The sequence below is a fragment of the Corylus avellana genome, chromosome ca1, assembly GCF_901000735.1.
Source record: "Corylus avellana chromosome ca1, CavTom2PMs-1.0".
Lineage (NCBI taxonomy): Eukaryota > Viridiplantae > Streptophyta > Magnoliopsida > Fagales > Betulaceae > Corylus > Corylus avellana.
The window spans coordinates 8,883,970-8,898,106 of record NC_081541.1 but is presented as its reverse complement, the minus strand read 5'-3'; the positions used below and the strand labels follow the sequence as shown (position 1 = coordinate 8,898,106).

Here is a 14,137-nt window from a genome sequence, read left to right as displayed (position 1 = left end):
TATATATATATATATATATATATATGATGGGAAGAGGAATTCAGGCGGTAATCCACACTTGCAGGAATGTTGTGCGAAAATAAAATTAAGAGTAAGATTGGAGCGAATAAAGGAGTAATAAGCACAAAAGTTAATACTCGCAAAAGTACATCAATAAAAGCAGATTCGTCGCAGCACTGTAGTGTCAGCAGACAAAAGAGCAACAGTGAAAATAACAACAATAATGACTTTAACAGTAATAGATGTCGCCAGCACAGTAATAACTTTGAACATAGTGGCCACAATTATATATTTATAATTTTTCAAGTGGAAATGGAACCTATAGAAAATATTTTTAAAGGGTGGTAACATGTAATAAGAGCATTATATATAATGTCTGTTCAGTTTTGAGTTCCCATCATGATCACTTTAATCACTACTTTTTAAAAATAGAAAATAAAAATAGAAAATAAAGCTTTGAGACTTTCATCCAATGATTGTCATCCAATTTTTATCCAATGATTGTTTCAGCCATCACTACTTCGATATGCATAAGAGCGTTTAGAACCCATATACAAATTCTACAAATATGGTGTTCAATACAAACTTAAAATTCAATTTGGACAGTAGAAAAAACTATAAAAAATTTCATGTAAATTTTTTTTTTTTTTTTTTTAATTTCTTTTTTATCGCACCTAAGTCAAATCCACGTCTAATTTGAGTACAACCTAGTCAAATGACTTTGTAACATTGTTTTTGTATTATTGCCATCATTAAATGTCATTAAAGTTTCCAATTGGCAGAATTTATTGGTCGAAAATGAGTGGCACTAGAATGAGCAAAATATATGAATAAGTTAGTAAAGAATAAGTGCATGTTTGAGAATGCGTTTTAGGGGTGTAAAAATACTTTTAACATTAAAAAAATTCGTTTGAAAAAAAAAAGTACACGTTTGGTAACAAAAATTTAAAACGCTTTTAATGGTTCAAAAAGCCTAAAAATGGTCAAAAAAACACTTTTAACAAAAGTTTAAAAATGAAGCTTTTGCCCAAAAGTTCTTTTTGACTTAAAAGTTCTATTTATCAAATGCAATTCCAAACATGCTCTAAATGTTATACACCAACGTAGGCTACAATGCTTTTTATCAGCAAAAAATTAACAAAATAATTAAAAATATTATATTCATAAATATTTAAAATTAATTTTATTTTTAAAATTACCATTGGACTTGTGATTGATCATTATTGAATTTTAATCAAATGATAATTTTAAAAAGTTACCTCATTTTTGGAGAGATACCAGAGAAATTTCTAAAATTACTCAATAAAAGCACCTTATAAATTACCAAACGTACAAGAACTTCACTTCACCGTTCCTATTATTTATGAGAAGTCCTTGGTGTCAATAATTTGCCCATATTTATTTTATAATATTATACAAAATTTACAAATCTAATGATTAATTTACGAGATGAAATTAAAAAAAAGAAAGAAAAAAAAAAGGGGGGTAATATTGATGCAACATTTATTATTATATATTTATAGACTTCCGGTAGCCTTGAACCGAGGTGATGAATAAGGAGCGTATTGCTCCAGGGTGAAACCTGATTAGACGGTCAATGCAAACCATGACAGCTCCCGTAGCACGAGAGAAATCAGGACCCGCCGTTTAGTTTGTGTTTTCCAATAAGATCTCTAAATGGCAATCTAGATACTTCTGAAGCCTCTCAGGGGCACTTTCGTCACACAAAATTCCCCTAAAACGCTTCGTATCGAGAGCGAATCTCTTTCCCCTCTCTCTGTAGTTTCAACCGCCTTCTTTTCAAGTCTTCCTTTTCCCTTAATGGTTAGGGTTTCTTAGGTGCTTCCACTTCGCACAAAAAATGTTGCAGAAACCTCCCTCTTCTCACTCTAATTTCTACAATTTCCCTCTTGAACAACTTTCTAGGTCGACCATGGCCTGATTCAGCTACTCTTATTTTTTCTGGTAATAACCTTCGCTACTCAGCTTTTGTTTTTACTTTTCTTTTCTACCCTTGTAGTTGTATTGATTGGGTTCCGGTACACTGCGGAAATGAAAGCGTTCTAGCTCAGTTATTGATTTCTTTTTTCTTTTGCGTTTTATTGTTGGTTTGCGTATGAGTTCTGACTATTAGAGGGTCAATCTGAGAGGTGGCGATCTTGTTCTGTAGATTTGTGAGGCAGATTTGTTATTTTTATGCGAAATTGATATTTAAATCATCGGATTGCTAAGCTATTTTGGATTTTCAAATCAAATTTCTGTGCCTGACAGGTTTCTATTTGCTGTTTCTGACTCCTTTGGTTAGCTCAGGCCGAATATGCATAGAAAAACGTGTGTGTATATATATATATATATATATATATATATATATATATATATATTTGTGTGTAAGAATCTATGTATTACTTGTTTGTGTTTGTGTCTTTTCGTATAGATAGCTGTTGGAAGCTGTAGGAGGTCATTTAAGACTTGGATTTTGTTTTTGGGTATTCATTGGCGGTGTTTGCTAGAATATGCTATTTAGTAGCTTGTTTCAGCTATTCTAAGTTCCATACCAACGATGATTCAATACTCCGGTATGGAGGGGATCAGGATCCTATAGAGTAACTTCACTTTTGTTTTTTTTTTCTTTTTCTTATGAATAACTCCACTTTTGGGTTCTTAAAACCATAACTATTATTTTTTATTAAATGGTTCAGATTTTGCCACATTGACGTATAACTTAGTGAGTTAGAATGAATTAAAGAAAAATTAAGGATCTATTAGACGTGGTAAATGATGAGATGGCAAAATCAAGAGGATCCTAATACTGATGGAGGTGCTGAGCTGTTTTGAATTCAGAAGTGGATCTATCTAGGGTAAGTGTTTGTGCTATTAAGGGATCACCAAGTCCTATTGATTCAATAGGAAACATTTGGAAGCCTTGTTTGGTCTGGAATTGGTCTTGGGTTTCTCTATCTATGCAAACCCCCTCTAGCTTTGCTACATAATTTGGGCTGATTGCCTTCTTATGGGAGTTGTTTGAGCTGGATGAAAGTCTTGAGCTTCTTTTAGTAACTGGCTAGTTGAAAAGTTGATTATTCTTTATGAGGTACAAGTTGAAGTGGGCTGTTAGTGTTTCCTATAAAATCTTGTCTGCAATTCACTGTTTTGAATCTGGCCAGCATATGTTTCTCGTAATGCCCGTTTCATTTGGTGGTACGTGTTGAAATGTAGTGTTTGCTGCTGAAATTTTATTTCTTTTAACTTTTATAGGGGTGGCAGTCCTGGAATGGAAATGTATAATGTTTCTGAACATGGAAACACAGAGACTTATCTGGTACTTTCTTAGTAATTGCTTGAATTTCTTGTTTTTTAGAAATTCTTTAATCAAATGCTTGCTCAGATGGTCTTGTGAATCTTAGTTTTTGTGTCTTTTTTTTTTTTTTTTTTTTTTGAGTTATGTAGATGTTCCATAACATCTCTCTGTCTTGAGTTTTAGATTCAAGGTGCCGAATCCAACCTGCACTTTACGAGTCCACTACCTGAACAAATTGAAGCCATGTACAATGAAGGAGCCTCTGAGTTTGTTGTTGATCAGGGCTTGTATTATCCAACTGCCACCAATTATGGGTATTATTGTACAGGTAAACTAATATCCCCTATTTTCTGTAGACTAGGATTGTGTTTGGTAGTGTCTTACTTGTGCATGTTATTCATTGGATGTGGTCAGGATTTGATGCACCCGTCGATTGGGAGGACCACCATAGGATTTTTGGTGTAGATGGTCCTGATATCCAGTACGCGGTGAGTGAAATTTTCTCCTTTACAAACAATGAGTTATTAATTGACAACTTGTCATTTGTGGTTGTTTTGAACTTCAAATTTCTCTGCTTCAGGGTGGCCAAAATGAAAGTTCGCCTTATGTATATTATCCGCCTAGCTATGGATATGCACAGTCTCCATACAACCCTTATAATCCTTACATACCTGGTGCTATGATAGGTGTTGAAAGTCCATTTGTAGGGGCACAGCAGTATTACACAGTTCCCCCTTATCAGAACCCAGTCTCTTCACCTGCTTATGTACCCTTTGTTTTTCAACCAGATATTACCCCTAGTACTTCAGCTGACTCCTTGTACGATAATGGTATATCAATGAATAGACCTGAAGGAAGAGGTTTAAAACATAACTTCAGTTCGGCTACTGGATCCTTTCCAAGGAACTCCCTAAAATCTGTTTCAAATCAGACAAATTCCCTGACCAGGGTATCTGAAAGTTCAAGAACCAGTGGTGGATCAAGCAAACAATCTGCGATGCATTCTGCTGGTAGTTTTGCCACTCCAGCTTCATCTCATGTTCTTCAGGTATGATGTTTTTCCTTTAGTCAAGGTCAAAATATTTCCAACCCTACTCTCAAAAAAGGGACTTTTGCAGGGTTTCAAGTAGGGGTGGGGTTGTCTTGTAAAGAACAGAATTATTTAAATTAAAACATACCCTTGTCATCCTCATGGTGTTGATCATTGCTCAAAGATATATGCCAGGATGGGGTGGCTAGATTTACTATATAAAACTTGCCTATATCAGGGGTCAGTTAGAGCAATAATAAACATTCATAAAGTGAAATTATCTTGTAAAGGTGTTTATTTGTCAAGTTCGAATTATATGCTGAAGTTGGCAAACTGCTGGTACTCATTATTTGGTCTCTTTCTTGGATTATTTTCATAGTTTTGATACCTCATTCGTGATTACAGGGTAGAAGTGCCTCTGGCTCAATTCCTTCTGTAGATAACATTTCCAATGGCAAGGTTCTATCTCATCAAAACCAATTGAAAGTAACCCTCCCTGCCGGTAATGGTTTATCTGGATTTGGATCAAGTGCTTATGTACAGGCAGGGGCTAAGATTCGACCCAAGATCCATGTTGGCAGAGCACTGAATGATGTAATTGGAAGCCCAGATGCATTGGGCGAGCAAAATCGGGGCCCTAGAATAAATAGATCGAAAGATCAACTGGCTGTCAAAGCCTACACAACCAGGGCAGGAGATAGTAACACACAAGGAAACATCATTATCTATACTGATCAGTATAACAAGGATGAATTTCCGGTTGATTATGTGGATGCAAAGTTCTTTGTAATAAAATCATACAGTGAGGATGATGTTCACAAGAGCATCAAGTATAATGTTTGGTCTTCTACACCCCACGGAAACAAGAAGTTGGATAGTGCTTATGAAGATTCACGGAGAATAGCTGCAGAGAAGCTTAGAAGCTGTCCTATCTTCCTCTTCTTTTCTGTGAGTTCCATCGTTGTACAAGTTGGCTTTTTGTTAACAGCATTTTTAACTTCAAAGTTCTCTATCTCTGTCAACCATCTGAGTCGGGATTTTTCTTCTTGTTTTGAGGGGCCATACTTATTTTAGGTTTTTTTGTACAGGTTAATGCAAGTGGTCAATTCTGTGGTATTGCAGAGATGGTTGGCCCAGTTGACTTCAATAAGGATATGGATTTCTGGCAGCAAGATAAATGGAGTGGAAGCTTCCCTGTTAAGTGGCACATCATCAAAGATGTCCCAAACACCAATTTTAGACACATTGTCTTAGAAAATAATGAGAACAAGCCAGTGACTAATAGCAGAGATACACAAGAGGTATGTCCACCTGTTGGGTGTGTTGCATTGTGCTTCTTCTTCTATGAAGTATTTTGAATGTGGCAGCCTACTGTGGTTAGAACATTAATATTTTTTTATCAAGTAGTTTGTTTTGGTTTGTGTTGTTGGCTCAATTCTAGTGGGTTTGCACTATGTCTAAGATGCGATGGACTGATCAGAGACCAACATGGTTTATGAAATATTTGATTGATTCATGAATATTCCATTATTGCTTTGTATTATGTAGAAAATTTCACAATTTATAAGTTTCTAATATGGGTATAGCTATTCCCTTTTCACCATTCTACTACATCTGGGTCAATACTTGTAAATAAATTAGTTCAAATCTTGGTCTTTAAGAGCCTTCACCTATGTTCTATCATTTAATGTTTTATCAGGATATTTTTATCATGCGCCTTTCATTGTAGTCAATTTTTCGTAACTTTCATTGATTTCATTCAAGGGCCTATGCTCCTATAGAGAACCAGGTTTAACTTTCATTGTCCTTACTATAGTAATCATCAAATGGTTCCTCCAATTTGAATCGTATCTTGCATGCTATTGCATTGACTTTTAGACAGCAAACTACAAAGCTTACACAGGTGATAAAATATGACAGAAAGTCGTGTGATGGCTTGGTAAATGGATTTAAGTTGAAGGCATCATAAGAAGAGAAAGGTCAATAATGTGGGTTGAGTTTATGAGAATAGTGAAAACATGTTATACAGATTTAATGGAAGAAAGTCCTACAAAGGGCTGTCTGGTAAAATGTGAACTGTGCTGCCAACCCCAACATGGCTTCATTGAGTTTTGATAAGTAATATACAACTTTTCTTGATTTGGGTTACCCTGAATTTCGAGCACGGGTTTGTCATTTGATATAGGATATTTGTAGTTATATCTACCTTGTCTTTCCTTTTTTTTTTTTCCTTCTCCATCGCCTAAAAGTTAATGTTTGTTGTGTAATTATTGTTCATGTGCAGATAATGTATAAGAAAGGTCTGGAGATGTTGAAAATATTCAAAAATTACACACTGAAGACCTCTTTACTTGATGACTTCCTGTACTATGAAAATCGTCAGAAAATCATGGAGGAAGGGAAAGCCAGGTTACTTGTCAAAAGCTTTGGAAGTCCTTATCTTGTACCTGCATTGGATCCCCCCCGCAAGGTAAATAGTGTTGTTGAGCTACCTTCAAGTGAAGATGGAAAAACTTCCAAGCCCAACAGTGGTCCAAACAGCTCGATAAAGACTGGTGTCTCTGCTCCTGAGCAAGTTTCATCTAATTCTGATGTTACCAGCACAACCATCGGAGATGGAAATGCTGAACAAATTGCAGTTGAGTTAAAAGATGATATGGTATCTACTTTAAAGATTGGTTCACTCACCATAAACCCGAAGGAGGCTGAGGCTAAGCCTACCGGCATTGCTAATACTGAATCTGTTGACGTTGTCACAGTCGGCTCAGTACCCATTAAAGTTAATGGGTTTGCTGAATCTGGTTTTCTAACGGTTGGGACTATTCCGCTCGATCCTAGAGCCTTACAGCTTGACAAGGGGGGTGCTCCTGTTAATAATGGATCCCAACGTTAGATGATGCAGAGATTTTTCATGGCATCACTATTTTGGGAGTTATTCTGTTGTCGGATGCTCTACCTTTTGTGCAGGCAGATTGATGTCAACATGAGTATATCATACTCGAGCGTGGTTATATGCATTGGTAAATTGAATGCTTGTTTCAGATCATCTTGATTGTTTTTCACTCCCTTCTCTATATCTGCTGCGGTTGTTTTGAACTACACATATACGATGCCTTGGTTTTCTGAGGGGTTCTTGTTGCTCTGCTCAAATCAGGTCGAAAAACATTGTAATCTTTGTTTTTGCACTTTGCCTATCATCAATATATTCAAGATTTAAGGATCATTGTTGAAACCTGCAAAGGATCATTATCAATATATTCAAGATTAAAAAGAATTTTCTTCTTTTTCTTTTTCAGTCAATTTCCACTTCTGCTGAAAACTGTTATGAAGTTGCTTGTTTGGTACATCAATTGACCTGGAAAATTTTCCTTTTGAATTTCGGTTGTCCATAGCATTCGACTTGGAATGAGTTAGTCTTTGGGAATATTGTGATGGATTGGAATCCTCTTTAGCCTAATAACAGGAGATTCTTATCCTATTGGAATCGCTCACGCACTGTATTAGTCAGAAAAAGCCAAAAGAACAAGTTAGCCCATCTTGCGAAGAAAATAAATATAAGTAGGTCATATCAATTTGACCCAACACGGAAAAGGTCAGATTTTGTTTAAAGTTCTAATCTGATACTACCCTCAAAAAGGTGTAATTTCATAGCTAGGGTTGCAAACAGGGGGGTTATACGTCATTTCCTTAAAAGTTATTTGATGGTTGAAATTTGAGTTTTGACCGTGTGATAGGGTAAGGATTTGAGTTTTTAATTTGGACAATTAAAGGTCTAGAGTTTTGATTCCGTTAATTTGTTCATCATTTGGCAAAAATATCGGTTGGCATTTTATTTTTCATTTATGTCACGTGTATTTGAAGACCATATCAGGGGTGGCTCCATCCTCCTCCATTTGAGGGGCCACCCCCTCTGGCTAACAGGCTAAGCAAACAGCCTTCTGATACTCTGCTTATCATCTGTGGAGAGATGGCGACATAGCAGTTCAAACCATTCTACCCAGTTTTATATATATACTTCCCAGTCATTCAGCTTAATCAATCAAGTTATATCATATTGCAAAAGTAGTAAACAATATTTGCTAGCAAAGCGACTAAACATTCGATCAATATATTTAACAATTTCAAAATTTTGTACACTGCACGAACTGTGCCCAAAGACATCCTCGTTAATTTTCTCAATGTTTCTTTCTTTACACATAAGGGAAGAGAGAAATAAAATTGAGACTAATTTTGTGCTACGATGTGCGCAACCACAACCGTAATATCATCGATCTTTCCCCCGGTGTGCTTCATCCCAGCCAACTCAGCCGCTCTTGCGAATGGGCTGTAACCATATTCGTCCAGCGAGTTCCACAACGCCAAGTCTACTGCAATATTGGTGGCCAAATGGAAAGGGTCTACAGTACCCTCTATACTTTCCTGCTTCAGAACATCCTCGATTTCTGCTGGGTACACATTGTCTAAAAGCCCATCGGTGCAGAGAACTATGATGTCTCCTGGGAAGACCGGGACTGTTTCTTCTATAGCTGAACTTGGCCGATCACTCGACTTGCTGTTTCCCAGCTGAAACGGACAATTGAAGTAATGTTGCTGTATCGACGATTGATGCACAAGAGTATTGTCCCTGAAAATCATAAACCCGCTGTCTCCCACGTTGGCACAATGCAAGATATTGCCCTTGAGGACCGCAATGCAAGCCGTGGATGAACCTTCGGCGTCGGTATTCAAGAAAGCTTCGGTTAAAACCGCCTTCGGATCCACAGCTCCATCGGGTTGTCGATGAACCGCCATGAAAGCATTATTCATGAGTTCTCGCGCGTACTCGCCGGCGTCGACGCCCTTTCCAGCCCAACCGCCGACACCATCGGCCACGCCGATGGCCTGCTTCTCCTCACAAAGAAAGTAAGCGTCCTCGCCTTTAGGCTTCAGCGGGTTGTCTTTGGGGAAATAGGCCGCTCCGCAAACCATCTTCAAACTTTCTTCGGGGGTTACTCTGTCGTACTTCAACAGAGTAGTCTCCACCAGTTCTCCTTCGAGCCTTCGCTTCTTGATGATCATCGTGGGATGAAACAGAGAAGAATTATAGGCCTAGAAACAGGAGATCGGAAGAAAAACAAATGAATTCTTCAAGAATCTTGGAACGTAATCGGAAAGAACTCCTGGAATTTGAAACAAACAGGACCAAAGTCGGTGGTGAAAAGAATGAGTGAGTGAACACTCCTTTTATAGAGAGAGATGGGATGTTTACAAATTGCACTAGGATTTCTTGACCACGAAGCTTCTACAGTTGTATACTCAACGGTCATGAAAACACGGGCGGATACTGTGTGGGGCAGTGGGGCCTGCGGATTCGGGTCCACCTGGGTCTCATATATATATATATATATATATGATAGCTTGGACTAAAAACGCTATCAGCCTATGAGGTGAAGGTGGGTTTTGGGCCTTGGGCATTGAAGTTATATTTTTTGTTTTTAGTAAATATAAAAATGCATTACTCATGGAGAATAATAATACCCACCTTTGCATCCATAAAATGTGAATAATGATTTTTAATATTTGCATAATGTGATTAGTATCTGATCGGTTCAAAAAAAAAAAAGTGATTAGTATCTGCATTCGAGCAGTTAATGCAAATATTATCAATTATCCGCATTTGAGGTAATGAGCGTTTTAGACATTTAAGTTATAATTCACTAATTCTTGCATCTAGTAAATACCAAAAAAAGAAAGAAAAAAAAACACTATTTTTATATTGAACACTATTATTCATATCACACTTGTTAAGAATAAATTTTCATCACATATATTATTTAATATTTAGCTTCATGTAGATCTATAGTTGGTGACCCAAAAAAAATAGAAATAATAATAATAATAATAATAATAATAATAATAATAAAGGTAGAATATATATGGCAATTAAATCATAAGAGTTTCCTAGCAGTGAAATCTAACAACCATACAAATCTAGAAAATATAAGAAACATACATTACAAATCCAACAAACATAAACATAATTTTTTTTAAAAAAAAAAATCCAACATTCAATACATGAATTAAATCTAAATGTAACACATTCATAAGTGGATGTTGATGGCAACGGATCTACAACACACCATGAACCCAAATCAACACCCGTACAAGTATAAACATGAAATTCAAAACGACGTTATTTTGGTATATATATAAAGGAATGCGGATGTGGATAATATCCGCACCTGCATACCCTAAAACTACTATTTGCATTTGCGAATATTAGTTTTTGCTATTCGCATCCGCATTCGCATATGCGGTTATTAATCGCCCGCAATTTCATCTCTAATTTATATCACACTTGCTAATAATTTTGCCATAAATTAAAAATTTGACAAACATAAAATAAATAAATAAATCTGAAATTCAAAAAAGAAAAAGAAAAAGAAAAAAAAAAGGTCTAAATATAACATATTCATAAGTGGATATTGATAGAAATGGATCTACGACACACCATGACTCTAATTTAGCACCCCTACAAATACAAATAATGAATCAATTAAATGTAAAATATAATGATAATTGTATTATAACAAATAAAATATGACAAAACAATAACATTTATTACTAACAAACTTCTAACTAAAACAAGAATAAAGGTTCAATCCTTAAATTTGAAATTTAAATATATATAATATATTATAGAGATATGCTAGAATCTAATAAAATCTCCACATTTTGCCCATCAAAATCCTAAGTGGCAAAGTGTCATTTGTCATCAACTTGGACCATGTGTCCTTTTACATCAACTTGGCAAATGACACTTTGCCACCTAGGATTTTGATGAGCAAAATGTGAAGATTTTATTAGATTCTAATATTTATCTATATTATATGTAGAGATAATGCGAATGCGGTTAAGTCGATCCAACAGTACTGGTCCAAACAGCTCGTAAGGATCTTTGTTAATTTGAAAATTTTTATTGTTAATCTTATGATTGACTCTTTTTTATATAAGAATATATAATAAAATTGTGTCACGTGCATTCAAATACTTTGTCATTATGCCAAACGAGTGTAAAAAAAAAAATAAAAAAAAATAAAAAAAAATAAAAAGAGAGAGAGAGAGAACAGCAAAAGGTTATATAATTTGTAGTAATTAAGAATTTGTACCATATAATTTGTAGTAATTAAGAATTTGCTAGCAAAGCTCGTAACAATTGAATAAATGACAAAAAAGAAAACCTATACATATACTAATTTTGTGGTACAATACGCGCAACCACAACCGTAATATCATCGATCTTCCCCCCGACATGCTTCTTGTTTGCCAACTCAGCCGCTCTTGCGAATGGGCTGTAACTAAATTTGTCCTGCGAGTTATACAACGCCAAGTTTACAGCAATGGCGTAAGCCAAATGCCAAGGGTCTTCACTACCCTCTAAAGTTTCCTGCTTCAGAAAATCCTCAATTTCTGCTGCGTACACGTTGTCTAAAAGCCCATCGGTGCCGAGAACTATGATGTCTCCGGGGACGACCGGGACTGTTTCCTCTGCAGCCGAACTTGGCCGATCACTTTTCTCGCCGTTTCCTAACTGAAACGGACAATTGAAATAACGTTGCTGTATCGGCGACTGATACGCAAGCTTATTGGCCCTGAAAATCATAAACCCACTGTCTCCCACATTGATATAATGCAAGATGTTGTCCTTGAGCATCGCAATGCAAGCTGTGGATGAACCTTCGGCGTCGGTATTCAAGAAAGCTTCGTTTAGAACCCTTTTAGGATCCGCGACTCCATCGGTTTGTTGATGAATCGCGATGAAAGCATTATTCATGAGTTCTCGCGCGTACTCGCCGGCGTCGACGCCCTTTTGAGCCCAACCACCGACACCGTCGGCCACGCCGATGGCATGCTTCTCCACGCAAATAAAGTAAGCGTCCTCGCCTATAGGCTTCAGCGGGTTGTCTTTGGGTAAGTAGAACGCACCGCAAACCATCTTCAAACTTTCTTCGGGGACTTCTGCTCCGTCGCTCTTCGACGGAGTAGTCTCCGCCAGTTTTCCTTCAAGCCGCCCCCATTTTTTGGGGCGGGATGAATGTTTTCCTTCAAGCCTTCGCTTCTTGATGATCATCGTGGGATGAAACAGAGAAGAATTAGAGGCCTAGAAACAGGAGATCGGAAGAAAAACAAATGAATTCTTCAAGAATCTTGGAACGTAATCGGAAAGAACTCCTGGAATTTGAAACAAACAGGACGAAAGTCGGTGGTGAAAAGAATGAGTATGAGTGAACACTCCTTTTATAGAGAGAGAGAAGGGATGTTTCCTTTTTCCAATTTTTTTTTTTTTTTTGGCTAGTAGATGGGATGTTTACAAATTGCACGATTTCTTGATCACGAAGCTTCTACGGTCTTGAAAACACGGGCGGATACTGTGTGGGGCAGTGGGACCTGCGGATTCGGGTTCACCCGGGTCTCATATACATATATATATATATATATATATATATATATATATGAAAATGTTAGTCGTTTTTTTAGTGTTTTTGTGGTATTTTTTTTAACTGTGATGTGACTTTTAAAATTATTACTGAATTTGATATTATTATTATTAACTTATAATCTATTGGTGATTTTAATCACAAAATATATATATATATATATATATATATATATATATATATATAGGACTAAAAATGCTATCAGCCTATGAGGTAAACGAGTGTTTTTGGCCTTGGGCATTGAAGTTATATTTTTTGTTTTTAGTAAATATAAAAATGCATTACTCATGCTTGAACACTATTATTCAGAATATTGGTGAAAATGCGGAGAATAATAATACCCCACCTTTGCATCCATAAAATGTAGATAATAATTGTTGATATTCGCATAATGTGATTATCTGCATTTGAGGTAATGAGGGTTTTAGACATTGAAGTTATAATTCACTAATTCTTGCATCTAGTAAATACAAAAAAAATAAAAAAGACATTATTTGTATTGAACACTATTATTCATATCACAATTGCTAATCATTTTGCCAATAAAATTTCATCAGATATATTATTTAATATTTAGCTTCATGTAAATTTATAGTTGGTGACAAAATAATAATAATATAAGGCAATTAAATCAGAAGAGTTTCCTAGCAGTGAAATCTAACAATGGTACAAATCCAGCAAATATTAGAAACATAGATTACAAATCCAACAAACATAAACATAAAAAATAAAATAAAAAATTCGGAAATTCAATACATTAATTAAATCTAAATGTAACACATTTATAAGTGGATGTTGACCGCAACGGATCTACAACACACCATGAACCCAAATCAGCACCCTTAAAAGTACAAATCATGAAATTCAAAATGACGCCGTTTTGGTGATTATATATATAAAGAAATACGGATGCAGATAATATTCACACTCGCATACCCTAATACCGCTACCCGCATTTGCGAATATTGATTTTTGCTATTGCTGCATCCGCATTTGTGGATATTAGTTTTTACTATCTGCATATGCAAATGCGCATTTTCATCTCTAATTTATATCACAATTGCTAATTATTTTGCCATAAATTACAAATTCAACAAACATAAAATAAATAAATAAATATGAAATTCAAAACATTAAAAATAAAAATAAAAATTTTAAATGTAACACATTCATAAGTCTGATATTGATAGCAACGAATCTACGATCAATAATTGTATTATAATAAATAAAATATCACAAAACAATAACATTTATTACTAACAAACTTCTAACTAAAAGAAGAATAAAGGTTCAATCCTTAAATTTGAAATTTGAATATATATATATATATAT

The 14,137-nt window shown here is 35.5% G+C and overlaps 3 protein-coding genes across 3 annotated transcripts; 1 reads left to right on the top strand and 2 right to left on the bottom strand.

Annotated features, from left to right (window-relative positions):
• Positions 1–1,727: 1,727 nt before the first annotated feature.
• Positions 1,728–7,623, top strand: LOC132185671 (YTH domain-containing protein ECT4-like). Its single transcript, XM_059599442.1, has 8 exons — positions 1,728–1,965; positions 3,256–3,319; positions 3,482–3,626; positions 3,713–3,786; positions 3,879–4,346; positions 4,734–5,276; positions 5,417–5,629; positions 6,613–7,623. The coding sequence occupies exons 2-8, from the start codon at positions 3,272–3,274 to the stop codon at positions 7,219–7,221; spliced, it is 2,100 nt and encodes a 699-aa protein (XP_059455425.1). The 5' UTR covers positions 1,728–1,965; positions 3,256–3,271; the 3' UTR covers positions 7,222–7,623.
• A 929-nt stretch (positions 7,624–8,552) lies between these two features.
• On the bottom strand, positions 8,553–9,386 carry LOC132176325 (probable protein phosphatase 2C 55). Its single transcript, XM_059588535.1, has one exon. The coding sequence runs from the start codon at positions 9,384–9,386 to the stop codon at positions 8,553–8,555; it is 834 nt and encodes a 277-aa protein (XP_059444518.1).
• A 2,173-nt stretch (positions 9,387–11,559) lies between these two features.
• On the bottom strand, positions 11,560–12,438 carry LOC132176237 (probable protein phosphatase 2C 55). Its single transcript, XM_059588421.1, has one exon. It carries the CDS (start codon positions 12,436–12,438, stop codon positions 11,560–11,562), a length of 879 nt encoding a protein of 292 aa, XP_059444404.1.
• Positions 12,439–14,137: the final 1,699 nt, after the last annotated feature.

Coding starts and splice junctions, on each gene's coding strand:
- LOC132185671 (XM_059599442.1), top strand. CDS start 3,272: ATGGAAATGTATAATGTTTCTGAACATGGAAACACAGAGACTTATCTG. Junction 3,320..3,481: donor GAAACACAGAGACTTATCTG/GTACTTTCTTAG, acceptor CTTGAGTTTTAG/ATTCAAGGTGCCGAATCCAA. Junction 3,787..3,878: donor GTCCTGATATCCAGTACGCG/GTGAGTGAAATT, acceptor TCTCTGCTTCAG/GGTGGCCAAAATGAAAGTTC.
- LOC132176325 (XM_059588535.1), bottom strand. CDS start 9,386: ATGATCATCAAGAAGCGAAGGCTCGAAGGAGAACTGGTGGAGACTACT.
- LOC132176237 (XM_059588421.1), bottom strand. CDS start 12,438: ATGATCATCAAGAAGCGAAGGCTTGAAGGAAAACATTCATCCCGCCCC.